Here is an 18,862-nt window from a genome sequence, read left to right on the forward strand (position 1 = left end):
TTGGGGAGCACAGGCTCTGGAGCACAGGCTCAGTAGTTGTGGGGCATGGGCTTAGTCGCTCCACAGCATGTGGGATCTTCCTGAATGAGGGATCCAACCCGTGTCTCTTGCATTGGCAGGTGGATTCTTTACCACTGAGCCACCAGGGAAGCACAGGAGGACTCTTCTGATTCAACTGGATTCATGGAGAATCCAGGAAAATCTCCCCATTTTAGGACCTTATCTTACTCCCTGCAAAGCCCCTTGGCCATGTTCTCTAACATACACACCCGCTCTGAGGATGGAGATTGGACATCATTGGGAGTGGGGAGAGGTGGGGAGGGGCACACTATTCAACAAAGTCATATTAGTGTCCTTAGGCTGTGGTTCAAGTGTCCAGGCTGAACGTGGGAGCAGAGAGTTCGGATCTCAAGCCCACTCCCTGCCGTGACCCTCAGGGAAGCCCGGGTTAGTGAATTTACCACCCCGTGGAGGTCAGGGCACGCTCCTGGCTTTGTTGCACCCCCTGGCAGGCAGGAAGGGCCACACAACCCTCCAATTCCTAGATGGAGGAAACAGACTAGAAAGCGTTTAAGGATTTGCCCTGGAGGGGTGGGGCGGGGCTAGAGGCCCAGTAGGGACACCCCTCACCCACAAACCCCCCACGGTGACTGCTTCTTCCAAAACCCAAGAGCCTTTGGCTGGGAGTGGGCGGGTGCAGAGTACAGACAAGCCTCCCTGCGCTCTCCTCTCCCCTCCCCTCCTTGCTCCAGGAGACACACGCGCCCGAGCTCTCTTTCCCTAGCCGCCGCCGCCGCCGCCGCCGCCGCCGCCGCCACCGAGATGCCGCCCTCCGGCCTGGAGCTGATGAACGGCCAGGTGCTCCCCGCCTTCCTGCTCTGCAGCGCGCTGCTGGTCATCAAAATGTACGTGGTGGCCGTCATCACCGGCCAAGTGAGGCTGCGGAAGAAGGTAGGTGCTTCTCTCGGGGACCCCCAGTCCTGCGTGCGTGCGCTCACGTCTCCCGCAGCCGCCGGGAAGGCTGGAGTCGGGGACCCGGCCCCCGGAGTGTGCGGGAGCGGGCTGGGAACGACCTGCCCCTCCCAGCCCTGTGGGATGGCTCCTCTGTGGCCCGCACGTCCTGGTCCCCTGGTTGTTTTGTTTTCATTCGAATTTGCACGTTCTCCTTGCGCAGGGGCCGTGCTCACCTTGGTAGCGCGCCCGTCTCAGTATTGGCGCCGCCTAAGCGAGCATCGGCCTGGTGTTTTAAAAGCGTTTTACCCGCTTGCTGTGTCCCAGGTAAGTTCTCGGCACAGCCAGATTCCCAAGTCCCACTTGAGTTTGCAGGGGGGCTCAGCCTCCCTCTGACCCGGCGGTTTCCCGCACCAGAGAGCTGATATATGGGTGGGATGGAAACCGACCCAACAGGAGCCCCGAGAAACCTTTCAGTGGAAATTCCCGACTGGCCCCCGGCGAGGTCGCTCCCAAACCCACCGCAGCCTTCGCACGGCGGATCTCGGGCCAGGGTCCCCCGGAGTTCGAGAGGAATTTCCCCCACCGATCTGAGTCCCGGAGCCAAAACAACAATAAAGATTGACGCCAAGATCTGAGCGGGTGTGGGGTGAGGCGGGGCTCGAGGAGCCACTGGGCGGGAGGCCAGAGCCCGCGGAAACCTTCCGGCCAAGTTCGCCAGCCATCCTGAGCGCCGCGAGGGATAGTTGATTATCCACCAGATATTTCAGAGAGATGTCCCCGGCCCTGCCCCTTTGCCCAGCTCAAAGGCAAGTCGAGGCTGGATCGGACATCGTCCTGAAGGTGGACGGTGGAGAGGGGGTGGTCTTGCTCAGCCCCGAGTCTCAAGAGGTACAGACGGGACACAAGGCAGGTCAGCTTCCCAGGTGAAGAAACTCCTGGAGCAGAGAGAGACACACTGGTCATCCTGACCTCTCCCTGCCCTGTACCCACCCCATACGCTGGGAAAGCCTCACGGAGTCTTTCTCACAGACTAACTGGGTCCTTCTTGGAGTGAGCGTTAATCCCCATCCTGGTGGGGAGGAGGGGGCGGTATTCAACTTCTGACCCACACCAGAAACGTGGGCTCTGACCGATGACGTTGCCTGTGATGGCAGGGTTTGGATCCAGGTGCCCAGCTCCGGAGCCCACACCCTGCCATGAGGGGATGGCATTATCCCAGGGCCATGCTGCACACAGAGCTTTCTTTTCACGTGGATTAGGGAAGGAAGAGTCAAACCTGTTGGGGTGCCTTTCTGTCGGGTCAGTAGGGTGTGGCAGAAGGAAACCTCCATTCTGGGCTGTTCCCGGGTTCTCCCAACCCTGTGAATTTCCCTCTCATTCCTGCTCCCTGTGTTCAGGTAGCCAGGGAGGAGCTGGGGGAACTACCCCGTGGGGAGGTGACTCGGGGATGCTCTGGCTCCTCCACCCATTAGCCTGGGGACCGTGGGCAAGTCTGAGAGCTTGATTTCCTCATTTGTAAACTTCAGGGTAGTCACACAGTACCAGGAGAGTTCAGCACCTGGCACTGAGCAAATGCCCCCACCATTGTTAGTCTTCATTACTTATTAACAATTGGAATTAACATGACCGGACCTAGGTCTCCTGGAGGGCAGTACATCCCAAGGCCTGCCCACCCTGCTCCCTGGTCCCTGCTGGAGGCAGTGCTTCTGCTTCCAATGCCTGCACTGCCGTGGCTCCTGGCCTGGCCAACGTGTATCCATGCTGTCTTCAGGGGTGAGCAGCCTCGTGGACTGTGGGCACCTAGGACAGGTGCCCACTGAATGCCAAGACCCCGTGAAAGGTGTCACAGGCCCACAGACTGCATGCAGGGCCATCAGAATCAGTGATTCTGTGACTTAAGGGCCAGCAAAGAGGAATTCCTGTTGGGGGGGCTCTTGATCATGACAGACACTGCATTCATCTCCAGGGTGAAGAGGGCCAGACCCATCGGACAGGATGGGGAGAAAAAAAGCAAGCACTTGGGGACAAACTAGGGGCTCCCCTGCTGGGTCAGATGGTAAAGAATCTGCTGGCAATGCAGGAGACCTGGGTTTGATCCCTGGGTCACGAAGATCCCCTGGAGAAGGGAATGGCAACCCACTCCAGTATTCTTGCCTGGGAAATCCCATGGACAGAGGAGCCTGGTGGGCTGCAGTCCGTGGAGCTGCAAAGTGTTGGACACGACTGAGTGACTAACATGGTGGGGACAGATACTGGAAGCAGCAGGGCCCGTCACTGGATGAGCGATGCAGAAGGCACGCTGCAGAGATTCGAGTCTGCTGAGGGGCTGGTGGGGCGGGCTGGCTGCATGCGTGCAGGCAACGGTGCAGCAGGAGCGAGAGGCGTGGACTTCAACGACCTGAGTGTAACTTCGGGTCCCTGCTTTGCAGTGACAATTCCTCAAGCTCCCTCCTGGTGCCAGGCATCGTGCCATGGCATCTCCACTTACCTTCCTTGCTGTTCGTGTGGTAGGTGATCTCAGTGTGATCTGGAGTTCACAGACGAGGAAGCTGAGACCCAGGGAAGTTCAGATACCTGCAGTTGGTTCCCGTGGGGCTGGGTTTCTCAATGGGGCCTGTGGAGTCTCTTTCACTGCTGTCAGTTCAAAGCCTAATTTTTAGGATGCCACTAGGACCCCTACAACTTGATCTCGGAACTCTGTCCCTTGCTTGTCACTGCTCCAGCCATGCTGGTTTTTTATCCTTCACACATGTTCTTCTTCTGACCCCAGGGCCTTTGCACATGCTGTTCCTGATGCCTTGAATGCTGTTTCTATAACCTCCCATTTTCTGGTTAATGTTGCTGCATCCTTCAAGTCTCAGCTTTACTGTCACTGCCTCAGAGAAGCCTTCTCTGATTCCCAAACTTGGCCAGATCTCCCATGAACATTCTCAAAGCTAACCCTGTCTTCTTTTTCCTTACTCTGACCACCTGATCTTTTCTGGTTCATTGGCAAATCCCTCATTACACCGTGAGCTTCCCAAGAACAGGGATGAGGGAGCCTTTTTCTCACTCTTTTCACGCTGCTATATAAAAAAATACCAGAGACTGGGTGGCCTAGCAACAACAAAAGTTTATTTCTCACAGTTTTAGAGACTGGAAAGTCCAAGGTCAGGGCACCGGCAGGTTCAGTGTCTGGTGAGGGCCCACTTCCTGATTCATAGATGGTGGTCTTTTCGCTGTGTCCTCACACCGCAAAGGGCTAAGGGAGCTCTCTGGAGTCTCTTTTATGAATGTTGATCTCATTCAAGAGAGCTCCACCCTCGTGAACTCATCACCTCCCAAAGGCCTCACCTCTCAACACCATCACACCAGGAGTTAGGTTTTAACACAGGAAATCTGCAGCGACACGAGCATTTAGTTCATAGCAGCCTTGTTCATGATGAGTCGCCAGCGCTCAGCACACAGTAGGAGCTCACGGACACTGCTGAATGGACATGTATGTGACTGCATCGCCACAGACCTAGTCCACTGGGCCGTCCATCTCATGAACAGTAATTCTCAGCTGATGTATTCCAGGCTTTTGCCAACCCCGAGGATGCTCAGAGACATGGAGGCCTCCAGTATTGCCGGAACGACCCAGATGTGGAACGCTGCCTCAGGCAAGTACCCTTGGCACTTGGCGAGATCACAGCCTGCCCTTTCAGACCCTCTTCTGAACATGGGGCGCTTGGAGGATACCCAGGGGCCAAGATCTTCTGCCTTCTGAATCCTCTTAAACAGTCTTCATTTATTCATTGATTTCATTTCTAGTTAAGTATTAGTTAAGAAAAGAAAAGTTAGGGAAAGTATTGTAGTACGTCCTCATGGCTCAGGATGGCAGAGTTAGAAAAGGTTATTCAGTGCGAATTCATTCAGTCTGTGTGTAAGCTCTGACCTGAAGAATCTGCTCTCCAGGGACTCATGGTGTTACTGGTGTCTTATGCATCTTCTTGGAGAAACTTCTCCTGCATTTACAACACACATGCTGTGCTTTTTCCTCTGTATCCCCAAAGGGTCACCCTTTACCCATTTATTTATACGGTGGGTTTTTTTTAATGTAACAACAGAAATTGTTTCATATCAGCCTATATAGGGGCTTCGTTCATTACATCGGTGCCATAGTATTTATGCCATTTCTCTGTTGAATGGATGGTCTGTAGTTGATCCAACCTCTTCCCCTCTGATGGCATTTAGGCTAAGTCTTTCTCTGTTATGAACAGAGCGCATCCAAACTTCTTTCCTTTGCCTTAGTGTGTACATGTGAACAGACCTGCAGGATGCAATCAAATGGTAAGAAATACTGTCTAATGGTACCTAAATCCACTCCCACCACTGGTGTGTGACATGTGTCTCTATGCTGCTGCCAACTCAGTGGATCCATCTTTGGCTGGATCCCTGTCAACGTGATGGGTGAAAATGCACGTCCCCTTTCACTTTTACGTTGCGTTTTTTTCTCCCTGCCTTTCTTTTTTGGCTGCGCTGGGTCTTTGTTGCTGCTCGTGGGCTTTCTCTAGTTGTGGCTAACCACAGGACCACCAGGGAAGCCCCTTTACTCTGCATTTCCTAGTGAAGATGAACATCTTTTCGTAGGCTTAGCTTTCCCCAGTCAATCCAAAATAGTTTTTTCTTACAGAGATCAGAACTATTCATTGTAGTTTGGGAATAGTGAAAACGTGTAGAGGATAAGGGGGAAAACCACTCACGATTCCAGTCATTGTTGACATGTTCTTCTATCTCCTCTTTGCCATCTGTCTAAGTATTTTCCATAGCATAAGGTATGCACTGTACACCTAATTTGGGGTTCTGCGTTTTTTCAGATAATGTTACTTCATGAACACTTTCCATGTCAGTAGATACTACTCAAAAAGTGATTCTTAAAAAAGAGCTGTGTAGGGAGTTCCCTGGTGGTCTAATGGTTAGGACTTAGTGGTTTCACTGCTGTGGGCTGGGTTCAATTCCTGGTCAGGGAGCTGAGATCCCACCAGCCTCATGGTGCAGCCAAGAAAAGAAAGGGGCTGTGTAAAATTCCATCAGGTGTTAATTTCACATCGCTGGTCTCAGTGGGTATTTTGGCAGTTTCCTCTGCTGTTTTACACCAACAGGCTGGAGAACCAGGAGGAGGCCCTCCCCAGGGATGGGGATTGTCAGTGGAGTGGAATGGGGATGGGAAGGATGGGCAGCTTAGACAGGAGGGAGACGGAGACAAACCCTCACATGGTTCTTATCACGTTCCCATGAGTCACAGGCAGAAATGGGTGGGACAAAGCAGTAAAAATAGTAGAGATTCTTTTACTGAAAGAAAGTCAGTGGGGTTTTTCCTTACACTTTTCTTGGCCATTGAAAATGACACGTGTACTTGCGTTTTTTTTTAAGTTACAGAAATGCATAATATAGAAAGTGAGATTCATTGCTATTTCACCCTTTCTAATGTAACTACGGGCTTCCCTGGTGGCTCAGTGGTAAAGAATCCACCTGCAATGCAGGAGACATGAGTTCAGTCCCTGGGCTGGGAAGATCCCCTGGAGAAGGAAATGGCAACCCACTCCAGTATTCTTGCCTGGAAAATCCCACGGACTGAGGACCCTGGAGGGGCTGCAGTCCGCTGGGTCGCAGAAGAGTTGGATAAAAGAGTTGGATACAACTTAGTGACAACAACAACGTAACTATAGATACAGTCCTTCATATGAGTTCCGTCCATCTGTTTGTTCATTCCACATTTAATGAGCACTTCCTAAGCGTCGGGGGCTTCCTTGGTAGCTCAGCTGGTACAGAATCTGCCCACAATTTGGGAGACCTGAGTTGGAGCTCTGGGTTGGGAAGACCCCCTGGAGAAGGGAAAGGCTACCCACTCCAGTATTCTGGCCTGGAGAATTCCATGGGCTGTATAGTCCATGGGGTCACAATGAGTTAGACACGACTGAGAGACTTTCACTTCACTTCCTAAGTATTACGTACTGTGCTAAGCACTAGTTGTACTTCGGTGAACAAAAGCCTGACCCATCACGATAATCCATATGTGACCCTCACGCCACCTGGTTATGGGGGAGGGAGTGATTAGTAGCAGGGACAGCAGGCTGCCAAGACTGTGTATACCCCGAGCCAGCTCAGAACATCCACCCAGAGGAGTGTTTGTCTTCTCCCAGGGTGTGAGAGTTCTGCGTAGCCAAGCTTACTTGTGGCACAGGAGTAGTTACACAGGTTCTGGAGTGCTTTATTTCTACTGGCTGTAACCATGCCAGGGAGAGACCACACACCTGCCTGGTGCCAAGACACCGCCAACCCCCTACCCCCCCCCCCCACACACACACAATTTAATTTATCTACAGTTGTTGTTTAGTCACTAAGTCATGTCTGACTGTAGCCCACCAGGCTCCTCTGTCCATTGGATTTCCCAGGCAAGAATACTGGAGTAGGTTGCCATTTCCTTCTCCAGGGGATCTTCCTGGCCCAGGGAACAAACTCGTGTCTCTTGCATTGCGGGTAGATTCTTTACCACTTGAGCCACCAGAGAAGCCCCTATTGTCTACTTTTCGAATGCTCAAATGGCTGAAAGTCAGTTCAGCACTTTTTGAGCACCTCTTATCTAATAATGCTTTTTATAATTCTGTGAGTGTTTATTGGGGACCTTCCATGGACTGGTATTTACTGAGACTTACTATGCCAGACCCAGGGGCTCCTGGGCCCCCAGGGCTCCTCCTCCTGACTTCACAAAGCATCATGAAACCTCAAGGGTACAGAGAACCACACATCCTGCCATCTGCTACTGGAGAACTGGCTGGAACCTGATGGGAGATGCCCTGGAAGCAAATGTGGGTTAAATATTAGACCAGGGTTTTAGTGCAGCCAGGGCCACCTTCTACACAAACAGGAAAACACTTAGGCCCTGGTTCTTAGAGCACAGATCTGCCTTGTGGGTGAGTGTAGGCTGGAGCCCAAACGTGAACCCCACTCTGGGGGAAGTCGGAAAACAGATTTCAAGGAAAGTTTTGAAACCCAGGCTCATCCTTTTAGTGATTCCCTATTAAGTTTCTCCAGTTTTCCTGGTAGCTGAGCTGGTAAAGAATCCACCAGCAATGCAGGAGAGTCCAGTTTGTTTCCTGGGTCGGGAAGCTCCCCCTGCAGAAGGGATAGGCTACCCACTCCAGTATTCTTGAGCTTCCCTGGTGGCTCAGATAGTAGAGAAGCTGCCTGCAATGCAGGAGACCTGGGTTCGATCCCTGGGTCAGGAAGATCCCCTGGAGAAGGGATAGGCTACCCACTCCAGTATTCTTGAGCTTCCCTGGTGGCTCAGATAGTAGAGAAGCTGCCTGCAATGCAGGAGACCTGGGTTCGATCCCTGGGTCAGGAAGATCCCCTGGAGAAGGGACAGGCTACCCACTCCAGTATTCTTGGGCTTCCCTGGTGGCTCAGATGGTAAAGAATCCACCTGCAGTGTGGGAGACCTGGGTTGGATCCCTGGGTTGGGAAGATCTCCTGGAGGAGGGCATGGCAACCCACTGTAGTAGCTATAGAGGAGGAAGCTGGTCTGCCAAGGCCACATCGCTCATGATGGCTAAGCTGCCATTGAGCCCAGGCTGTCAGATATGGGCTCTGCCCTCCTTGCAAGAATGCAGTTTAACTCTATTTTATACCTGCCTTTAAAACTAAGCAGTCTTTACCTTGTATCAAACCTGACTTCTAAGAAATCATCTGTGTGGATAGAGAGCGGGCCTGACATAAAAGGAGAGAGCTGGCTGGCTGGCTGCCAGCTGCCGTCCCTGCCCAGGAGGGGCGGGGCAGGGCGGAGAGGGGGATAGGGCCCTCTCCCCACCCCTGTCACCTGATGCAGTAAAGTACAGCTAGTGTTGCGATGTCTGGTGAGGGGAAGGGGCCGGCCTGATGCTGCAGGAGGCCATGCAAGTCCAAAGCAGGAAACTGCTTTGAGCGACCTTCACCTTAAAAAAAGTGGTTATTATTGGAATGACACGTTTTTGCCCAAGCATCTGTCTGGTACGTGACTCTCTCCATGTCTCTCTGCTCAGATCCTGAGGTGGGAGGAGGGCGTGAGTTACCTTGCCTCATCCAGCTGATTTCCCCACGTCTCCTCCATCCTTACCACTTGTGGCTTTGCCAGGGCCCTGCTGTGGTATTCATTGTACCAGAGGGAGGAGGATGGGAGACTGGGGACCCCAGGGGCTGAAGGTCAGAGCTGAGGGGCTTTATCAGCTCCCAGACGCCTCTGCTCCCTCAAAGGTGACCCCCTGAATCCTCTAGTCCCGAATGCGGGGGCCAAGAGGTGGGGCCGCTCCTCCCATCCTTATGCCTCCTCCCCACCCTGTGTCCCCTGATTTTGTTTTCTCACCTGTGCTTGGGGTTTGGCCAAGGATCCTCTCAACAGCTTTCTGAGAAGTGACTCACTCTTAAAGTGTAAATACCTCTTTTAAGGAGAAGTGTCTGAATGAATGGGTATCACATGCTAGTTATGCTTTTCCTGAAACTTTCCCAGAAACGTCCAGGATGACAAAAATACTCCTGGCTGGCACCATTTCGTGAGTCACCTGTGGGAGGCAGACCATATTCTGGGACATACAGACTTCACATGAAATAGGTTCTCTGAGGTGTGTGTAGGGAGGTTGCTGTTACACAGCTCTTTCTCCATAGCATGGGATGATTTTAGAGCCACAGTTGCTGCCTCTTCCCAGATAACATAAGGGACTTGCTCGATTGATTAAGGAACTGGAGTGGCCCCCATCCTCAGTTTCCCTCCCACTTTGTCCCTGAAGCCAAGACCCAGCCGGCTTCTTTCACCTGGGCATCCAGCAGTATTTCCCCCAGCTGGTGAGACCGGCCCTGCTATAGACTTGTGCTCCCTGGGGCTGGATTCCAAGGTCGGGCTCTGTGAGATAAGGAGGAGGAAGACTCTTGTTTGGTCCAGGATATGGGGACAGAGACTCCAACTGCTGTGTCCCAAGTTTGACCTAAGAAAGATCCAGGCCCTGATGGGTTTATGGGAGCTTTTGTACATCCAGATTGAATTCCAGACCCTTTACCCTGCTTCCTGAGGGCTTTCTCCCCCACTTATCTTGATCCTGCCTCACTCCCTCTTATGACCGCATTCCAGACACGTGTGGAATGCTCACTTACTAAGCCTTGAACACACTCTGACCATTCCCACCTCAGGGCCTTTGCACATGCCCATCCTTCTCCCTGGAGAGTTCATTCCTGCACAGATGGCCCCTCATTTTTCAGGCTTTACCAAAATGTCTCTTTCCCTGACCACACCCACCCTAGTGGGTGCAGAGACCCCTGTAGCCCTGGGTTGCAGAGTGCTGCTCTTTCCCACCCTGCCCAATTCCGAGCATCCACATACCATAGCCCTTGGCTGAGACTCTCCTTGCAAGAGTGGGACGAAAGAGCAGGACCACAGCAGGTCCCCACTTAGGGGCTGTTGGGCTGGGCCTGGCTTGCTGGTGCAACCTTGGTGAAACCTTCCCGCTGAAAGGCTTGAAGAAGGGGCTTCGCTTCCAGCAGCATCTCCATGCCTCACACATGTGGCCTTTCCTCAGGGGAGGTTATGGCTCGGGCACTGTGTTCCTGTTTATCTGGCCTCCAACATGCCATCTCTGGCTTCGGTCTCTTGCTCAGTCTCTAATTTATGGGACTCGACCTCCCTCCGCAGAGGAAGCTGCCCATTAGCAGGAGTCATGGAAAATGTAAACCAACTCTTAGCAGAAGTGGATGAGTTTTCTTTGTTGGTCATTTTTTTGGCCGGGTTATACACAGCCACCCCCACGCTCACTCCCATCACCGCACATATACACACACTTGATCATTTTAAAGAAAGAAAGAAGCAGGGTAGCACAGAGGAAACAGCATCACTACTGCCCAGCGATTGGCTGGCTCCGTGAGTGGAAGTTGTTACTGTTATTCCTGAATCCCTGAGAGGAGGAAGGGTTTGCTTAGACTTAGGGGCAGAAGAAGACAGAGCCAGGCGTGGATGTCAGACGTGTGCTCTTAGCCCGTCCTACTGGGGAGGGTCCAGGAACCTGCATTCAGAAGGAAGCGGCCTCAGAAAAGCCCTGCCTTGGGGAGGTACCCAGCATGGGCTGGGGAGTTCCCTGGTAGTCTAGGGGTTAGGATTCAGCACTTTCACCACTGTGTCCTGGGTTCAATTCCTGGTCAGGGAACTGAGATCCCATAAGCCACGTGGTACAGCCAAAATTGAAAAAAAAAAATGATCAGGGGCTGGAGGCAGACCTAGGCCCTGCCCCAGCTTTCACGCAACCCCACTGAGCCCCACTTTTCCTTGCTGGTGTCCAAGGCCAGAAGGGAGGATGGGGGAGACCATGGCAGGTGCTGGGTCCTGGCGGGCCCTGGGGCTTGGTAGCAGAACCCAAGCGGCAGCCCTTCGTGGCTCCCAGGCCATTAACAGGGCTTCGCTTCCTGAGCTGTTCGCAGGCACCAGCTTGGAGTCACGGCCCCCTCTGCCTCTGGGTTACCTCTTTGCCCGGCCGCGATGGACGTCAGTCTGGTTGCCAGAGATGATCCCCGGAGGCGCAGGGCCTTTGAGGGCAGAGGGTCCCAGCACCCAGGACATTCTCAAAGCTTACACCTGGCTGACTGCACCCCTTTGCCTTCTCAGAGCCCACCGGAACGACATGGAGACCATCTACCCCTTCCTGTTCCTGGGCTTTGTCTACTCTTTCCTCGGACCGAACCCCTTCGTCGCCCGGATGCACTTCCTGGTCTTCTTCCTGGGCCGTATGGTACACACCGTGGCATACCTGGGGAAACTGCGGGCGCCCACCCGCTCCCTGGCCTACACCCTGGCCCAGCTCCCCTGCGCCTCCATGGCCCTGCAGATTGTCTGGGAGGCAGCCCGCCACCTGTGACCAGCCGTGGACGCCACCTCGGCCGCCAGACCGCTGGCCACGAGCCAGTGGGGCTGAACCTGGGGGACCGATGGCCCTTTGAGATTGTGACAGGCCCTGGGGCCAGGTTCCTGGCAACTGGCTGAGCACGTGATCTTGGGCCCAGGGGGCCTGTGTGTGTTTCCCCGTGTGTCCCTTGGATTCCTGGGTGAAGCGGCTGATTTGGAACTGTTTAGAGACGGACCGTCACGATCGATAGAAAATTCTTCCACTGTAAAAAACTCCCTCCCTCCCTCCCTCCCTCTTCCTCCCCAATGCTGGGAAAAGCAAACAGAGACTCAATTCCAGTTTTGGAACCTAACGACCTTCTGAATCCAGGGATGTAATAAATGAGGACTTCTCACTTCCACCGCAGAGATTCTGGTTCAGCTGGTCGAGAGGGGAGCCTGGGCATCTGCATTTTTGGAAAGCTCCCTTGAGAGTCCCAGTGATGGTGGGGTCTGGGCACCATTGCCAGTTCTCTCTCCCGAAGGGCCCGGGACAGGCAGGGTGTGAATTTCCCTCAGGATGGGAGTTGAGTGGTTGGGGGTGGGGCAAAGAGTCGGACACGACTGATCTGATCTGATCTGTGTGCCTTCGTGCTGTGCTGACACTTCCCTGTGTTCCGGCCACATTCCTTGGCTGTACGTTTCTCTCCTTGGCATAGGTGCTGATTGGGAGGGCCCACCAGGAAGGCTGGCCTTCTCTTCCTGAGGCTTTAGTTGCTCCAAAGCGCTGTCAATCAAGAATGATGGGCTTTGAAGGACCAACCTCTAGAAGAAATGTTCTGGCTCCTTCCGTATTTGTGAGGTTTGAAAACCACTGATGTGCCCCTGGACTTTTGGTCTTAGACTGTGTGGGTTCAGTCACTGATGAAGTGTCTGACCAGCTCAGCTCCTTGGCTGCTGCTTCCTGGCCGTCCACTGCTGTCCAGGCTGGCCAAGGATCTGGCTCCCTGGACACTTTTGTGGGTTTGTGTCTGGGGCAAACACACAAACACGCCCAGACTAGGGCGTTACACCACGCAGAATGCAAGCAGACTCCTGGGAGACACCCTCTCCACCTCCTGCCACGGGCAAGGAGGAGGGTCACTCAGCCAGCATTTTGGCAGAGGAGGAAACCAAAGCTCAGAGTGGACTCCCTGCAGTGTGGGATCAGCTCTGAACCCAGCTTGTGTCTGGCTCCCAAATTGGCTCTAACCATTGCACCCTCCAGCCTCACTTTCCACAACCACCCCCACCCCCACTCCCAGCACTGCTCCTTTCTTTTAGGATCTGGGGACGCCCCCTCTCACCACCCTGCAGCCCCTGAACTTCTGCCCCGGAGGCTTGCCTAGTAGGGTGCGGCAGGGAGGCGGGCCTCCCTGGGGATCCCAGGCCTCACAAGAATTCTGAGTTAGGCCCGCTTCCGGCCGCACTGGGAGCTGCCAGTGGGTAACACTGCCCCTTGGTGGTGAAATGAGCCTCTTCAGGAAAAGGGAAAAAGTGAAAGTCGCTCAGTGGAGTCCGACTCTTGCCACCCCATGGACTATACAGTCCATGGAATTCTCTAGGCCAGAATACTGGAGTGGGTAGCCTATCCCTTCTCCAGCGGATCTTCCCGACCCAGGAATCGAACCGGGGTCTCCTGCATTGCAGGCAGATCCTTTACCAACTGAGCTATCAGGGAAGCCCCCAAATATTTATATTATTATTATTATCATCAGCTGCGTGGCGTCTTCGTTAAAGTGCATGGGCTTAGCTGTACCACAGCATGTGGGATCTTAGGTCCCGACCAGGGATTAAACCTGTGTTCCCTGCATTGAAAGCATGGAATCCGAATCACTGGACCGTCCCTTCAAGGGCTGCCACTGTACATCTGGGAAACAGGAAGGCACGGTCCCATATGCAGTGCCTGCTGTCTGCTAAGCAGGGGCTGGGAGTGGTGTTCATAACTTTTTTTTCCCACTTGAAGCTTAAACGCATCCCAGGAGGGAGGTATTTCTGCTTTTTGATGAGGAAAGCCTCTGAAAGGAACCGCGACTTGTCCAGCATCCCTGAGCTGGGGTAGAACAGAGGCGTGGACCCGGTGTGTGCGCTTGTATTGTAGTATTTTCCCTTCTGGGGAAAGGGGCTGAGAAGGCAAAGTACCCAGATGAGGCCCGAGGGAGGAGGGCATCCGACACTCACGAGGAGCGCGTGACCCTGGAAATAGGTGAGGGGGGCTGCCCCTCGGAGCTGCGGGGGCTGCAGCCCCTCGTGGCCTGGCCCCTCAGTCGCTGAGCCGCGACAGTGGGGCTGAGGGGACAGCAGGATATCAGACAGTGACAACTCCGAGCGCTCAGTGCCCTAGTGGGGGGCTGAGCAGTGGGAGCCCCAGGAGGGCCTCTAATCCCTGCTGGGGAGGGGCTTCCTGGAGGAGGTGGCAACTCACCTGTGATGGGGGTAAGTCAGGCTGGGTTTGTTTTTTTTTTGGCGGGGGGGGGGGGGGTTGTCCAATCAGGCTGAGGAGATTGAGATACAAAGACGGGCAGAGCTCAGCCCTCTGAGGTCAGTGTCTGGGAAGTGGAGAGGATGTGTGGAAGGGAGGGTGGGAGGGAAGGGAGAATGATGGGGTTTTGATAAACAGTAGGGCTTGGAGGGGAGGAGCTGTGGATGAGGAGGGGAAGGAGGTTAAAGGCGTGAGCGGCAGCGGGGCTCCTTCGAAGCTTTGGAGCCTTGTTGTGGGGTTCCGGGTCAAGCTGGGGACAGGCCGGCGTGGGCTTGGGGATCTGGGTTTGTGTCCTAAGAGGGTCTCGGAGAAGGCGTATAGAGAGAGAGGGCAGTGAAATGAGGTTGACAGCTGGGCAGTGGCCCTTGATCCCCAGCTGGCACAAATGGTGCCCTACCGCTCCTCCAGGAGCTGGGGTGGGGGGGCCAGAAAAGAGGCGCATGCAGCCCAGCAGCATGGAGGGGCCGCCCCAGGGTGCTGTCCAGGGGCAGCTGGCAGGAGCCAGGTGATTTTTCCAGAACAGACCCAACCCTCCAGGACTGGGGAAGGGCTGCGGGCAACCTCCCAACAGCAGCTGCCCCTGTGCCCGCACACCCAAGTGCACGAAAGCCTGTGTCCATCTCCTGGGCAGCAGCGGGTGAGACAGGTGAAGCAGGTGGGGGTCTGCTGACCAGTGCTCAGCCCCACCCCCACCCTGCCCCAGGCCATTCTGGGCACCAGCGCCAGTTGCCCTCAGGCCCCAGCCTGAGTTCCTCTGACTTCCCTCTCACCCTCCCGTACTCCACCTGCATGTGAGACCCCCACCTTCCTCCTGACCCTGGGAGGGGGGCGGGGCTGGTGGAGCAAAGCAGAAGCCTTGCGGAGGGTGGGGCTGTGTGGAGCCTGGGGGCTCTGGAACCACGGCCCAGGGTGCAGGCAAGGACTTTAGGGCACAGTCCGCGCCTGGAGAAACAGGGCTGCCCCTGGTTGGGGCTTGGTGTCTGGGGGGGAATCCTCTCTTCGACTCTGAATCAGGTGAAGGCCCCGAGCAGGGCCGGGATGTCACACAGACCCCAGGATCACAGGGCCCTTGGGCTGCGAGTTGAGGCCGTTGCCTCAAAATGTTGCCAATATGGTTTAATGTGGTAGAACCTTTCCCCCACCCCCCAGTCCCAGGACACACCCATTCTGAGAAAGCCCACGCCAGGTGATGGCTGGTGGGCCCCAACTGGACTCCCCAGTCTTCTAGGAGGCCCCTTGGGGGAACCGCTGGGGCTCCCTCATTTAATGGATTTCATGGCTCTAGCCTTCAAGAGTATGTGGTATTTGATACGTGGTACTCTAGTCAAGGCTATGGTTTTTCCAGAGGTCATGTATGGATGTGAGAGTTGGACTGTGAAGAAAGCTGAGCGCCGAAGAATTGATGCTTCTGAACTGTGGTGTTGGAGAAGACTCTTGAGAGTCCCTTGGACTGCAAGGAGATCCAACCAGTCCATTCTGAAGGAGGTCAGCCCTGGGTGTTCATTGGAAGGACTGATGCTAAAGCTGAAACTCCAGTACTTTGGCCACTTCGTGCGAAGAGTTGACTCATTGGAAAAGACCCTGGGAAAAGACCCTGGAAAAGATGCTGGGAGGGATTGGGGGCAGGAGGAGAAGGGGACGACAGAGGATGAGATGGCTGGATGGCATCACTGACTCAATGGACATGAGTCTGAGTGAACTCCGGGAGTTGGTGATGGACAGGGAGGCCTGGGGTGCTGCAATTCATGGGGTCACAAAGAGTCGGACACGACTGAGCGACTGAACTGAACCCTGGTATGTGAGGGACTTGGAGGAACAGGCCAGGATGAGAGGACAAAGGGGCTGGTTTTCAGCCCTGGAGGCAGGAACAGACCCTGGGGTCCCCCTTGGGAGGTGGAGCCCAATCCCCACAGCATTAAGGGCTCCCGGGACTTCTGTGCGTGTCCCAGGAGGCCACTGGCTTCTGGGGCCAGAAGCTTGTGTGTGCCTCTGATGGCTTCTTTCCACTCAGAGGGGGCTGGCAAGCCCCCGCAGCACCTTCCTCCTTCCCTGTCCACCTCTCCCTCTAGAATGTGCACTTTGGGGGAACATAAATTTGGATCTGCGTCGTTCCCTGTGCGCCTGTGTCCCCAGTTTTTGTAAGAGCACCTGGCTTCTAGGGCGTGTCTGTTAATGAACGATGTGTAAAATGAATATGTGTGTGTGTGTGTGTGTGTGTGTACACACAGTATAGACACAGGGATTCAGAACTGGCTTTATCCCAGATGGAATTCCACAACAGAAACATGTGGATTGAGGGTGTTTGGCATAGGAGAGATGTCATCAATGTGTCACAGATGTGATGACATCTGTGCTCAGGGGCTCAAAACCTGAACCTTTGGTCATCGTTTGAGATTTTCCTTAATAATACATCTGCACTTCCTCCCAGGGCTTTCGATGGTCCATACCATGAATTTTAACAGCTCCCTGGCCTTCCATCATCCCGGATACCCTCATCATTTATTTATCTGCCCTTATTGTTGGATAATTGATTTTCTAAGCTGCATCAGCATAAGCAGTGCTTTCGTGGGCACCTTCGAACATAAATCTCTGGGCCAATCTATTGTTTTCAGGTATGTCACTAGAAGTAAAATTACTGGGCCAAAAGGCATGCCTGTTTTTAAGGCGTGTATATATTGTTCTCCAAAAAGATGGTTCCAATTTGAATAGGGTTCTAAAAAGAGTTTTGTCAGTTTTTAGTACCCAAGTAGGGAAATGCACAAGTGTGCATAGAGACCACCCACAATCCACCTCCCTGAGAAAACAACGGTTCACGCTATGACTTTCCAGATTTTTAAACTATGCTTATTAAATAAACATACAAACTGTATGTAAAATATGTAATATGCATATATTTTATGCATATTAAACACATAATATTTATACTTTATATATTACCTCCCTTTCCCGGAGATCCTGCTGCGGCCACCCAAGAGACAGTGGTTGCTCCTCTTGATCTCTGTGCCCACCAAGAAGATGTTGAGTGGCTTCATTTTTTTAAAATTTGAATTATGAAAATAATAAGGCTGTCCTTTCCATTTTCTGAATATAAAATTACAACATTGGATTATTCTGTTTCATACTACACACATCTCCCCAGACATGCGGATGGGCGTGCCGTCTAGAGTTTAACTTGCTTTTTAAAAAAAAAATTATTTATTTTTGGCTGTGCTGGGTCTTCATTGCTGGGTGGACTTTTCTCTAGTTGTGGCAAGCGAGAGTCACTCTCCAGTTGGAGTGAATGGGCTTCTCGTTGCAGTGGCTTCTCTCGTTGCGGAGCCCGAGTCTAGGGCACTCGGGCTCAGCAGCTGTGGGCCCCCGGCTCTGGAGCGCAGGCTCAGTGGTTGTGGCACATGGGCTTGGTTGCTCTGCAGCATGTGGGATCTTCCCCGACCAGGGGTCAAACCTGTGTCTCCTGCATTGGCAGGTGGACTCTCCACCACTGAGCCTCCAGGGAAGTCCCTTAACTTGCTTTTAAAAAAAAAACTGCACTATATTGTAACCCTCCAGGGAATACATTTTCACTGGAGGAGGAGGACTGGGTGGGCAGGATGTTGCTGCAGGGGGAGTGTGGGAGGAGGGGGGCACTGTGGGGAGAAGGGCTGAGTTGTCGGGATTGTCTGAAGAATCTGGAGTAGGAACAAGAGGGGTTTAAGGCTGGACATGGAGAGCAGGGCTGGATGCCAGGACCTCAACACCTGATCTGGGTAATGGGACCTTGTTGGGAGGGTCCTGGGGGACCCCAGGAGGCTTTAGGCAGGAGAGGGACATGCTCAAGGCTGTCTTTTAGGGCAGTTAATCTGTCAGTTTATGCAGAATGGCTCAGAAGGTGCTAAGATGGCAGATAGTTTGAGCAGAGGCTTCAGGTCTGTGTCCTGGGTCTGGGGTCCTTTGGGTGTGCCATGGGTAGAGAGAGAAGCTGAGCTCAAGTGGACGTCCAGACTCTGTCTCCATCTGCTCTAGCTTTTGATGTTGGGTAACTAGTTGCCACAAACACAGCAGCTGAAAACAACATCCAGAGCCTTCCCTGGAGTTCTAGTGGTTAGGATTCTGCTCCCAATGCAGGGGGCACAGGTTCAATCCCTGGTCTCCTGGTTGGGGAACTGAGATCCCACAAGCTGTGTGGCACAGCAAAAAGAAAAAAAAAAGAAAGCAACAGCCATTTATGATCTTACAGTTTCTATAGGTCAGGAGCCTGGGCACAGCTTAACTGGGTCATCTGCTCAGGGTCTCACAGGCTGCAGTCAAGGAGTCCCCAGCTGAGGTCTCATCTGGAGTTCAGTGTCCTCTTCTGAGCTCGTTCAGATGTCAGCAGGATTGGTTTCTTGTTTGTTTCTCAAGGCTAGAGGGAGCCTCCCTCTCTGCTCTGAATCTCTTCTTCCAGGGAAGACCTGAACTGTCTTTTAAAGGGCTTACCTGATTAGGCCAAGCCCACCCAGGACAATCTCTCTTTTGATCAAAGTCAACTGAGTAGGGACCTTAATCACATA

At 53.5% G+C, this 18,862-nt stretch overlaps 1 protein-coding gene across 2 annotated transcripts; it reads left to right on the plus strand.

Annotated features, from left to right (window-relative positions):
• The first annotated feature begins 362 nt into the window (after nucleotides 1-362).
• On the plus strand, nucleotides 363-12,239 carry PTGES (prostaglandin E synthase). 2 transcript variants are annotated; one of them, XM_086324548.1, is made up of 4 exons: nucleotides 363-447; nucleotides 753-951; nucleotides 4,513-4,595; nucleotides 11,597-12,239. In XM_086324548.1, the coding sequence occupies exons 2-4, from the start codon at nucleotides 823-825 to the stop codon at nucleotides 11,844-11,846; spliced, it is 462 nt and encodes a 153-aa protein (XP_086180674.1). In that variant the 5' UTR covers nucleotides 363-447; nucleotides 753-822; the 3' UTR covers nucleotides 11,847-12,239. The 2 variants fall into 2 exon arrangements, with proteins under 2 accessions (XP_086180674.1, XP_086180675.1); XM_086324549.1 differs by lacking the exon at nucleotides 363-447 and having other exon boundaries at nucleotides 618-951.
• The last annotated feature ends 6,623 nt before the right edge of the window (nucleotides 12,240-18,862 follow it).

Source organism: Bos grunniens, chromosome 11 (genome assembly GCF_055505025.1).
Source record: "Bos grunniens cultivar Pamir isolate PY7600 chromosome 11, Bosgru_T2T1.0, whole genome shotgun sequence".
Classification (NCBI taxonomy): Eukaryota; Metazoa; Chordata; class Mammalia; order Artiodactyla; family Bovidae; genus Bos; species Bos grunniens.

Excerpts from the sequence above, each read along its gene's own strand:
- PTGES (XM_086324548.1), top strand. The coding sequence starts at position 823 with ATGCCGCCCTCCGGCCTGGAGCTGATGAACGGCCAGGTGCTCCCCGCC. Across the intron at positions 952-4,512 it reads AAGTGAGGCTGCGGAAGAAG|GCTTTTGCCAACCCCGAGGA; the intron begins GTAGGTGCTTCT and ends GATGTATTCCAG. Across the intron at positions 4,596-11,596 it reads GATGTGGAACGCTGCCTCAG|AGCCCACCGGAACGACATGG; the intron begins GCAAGTACCCTT and ends TTGCCTTCTCAG.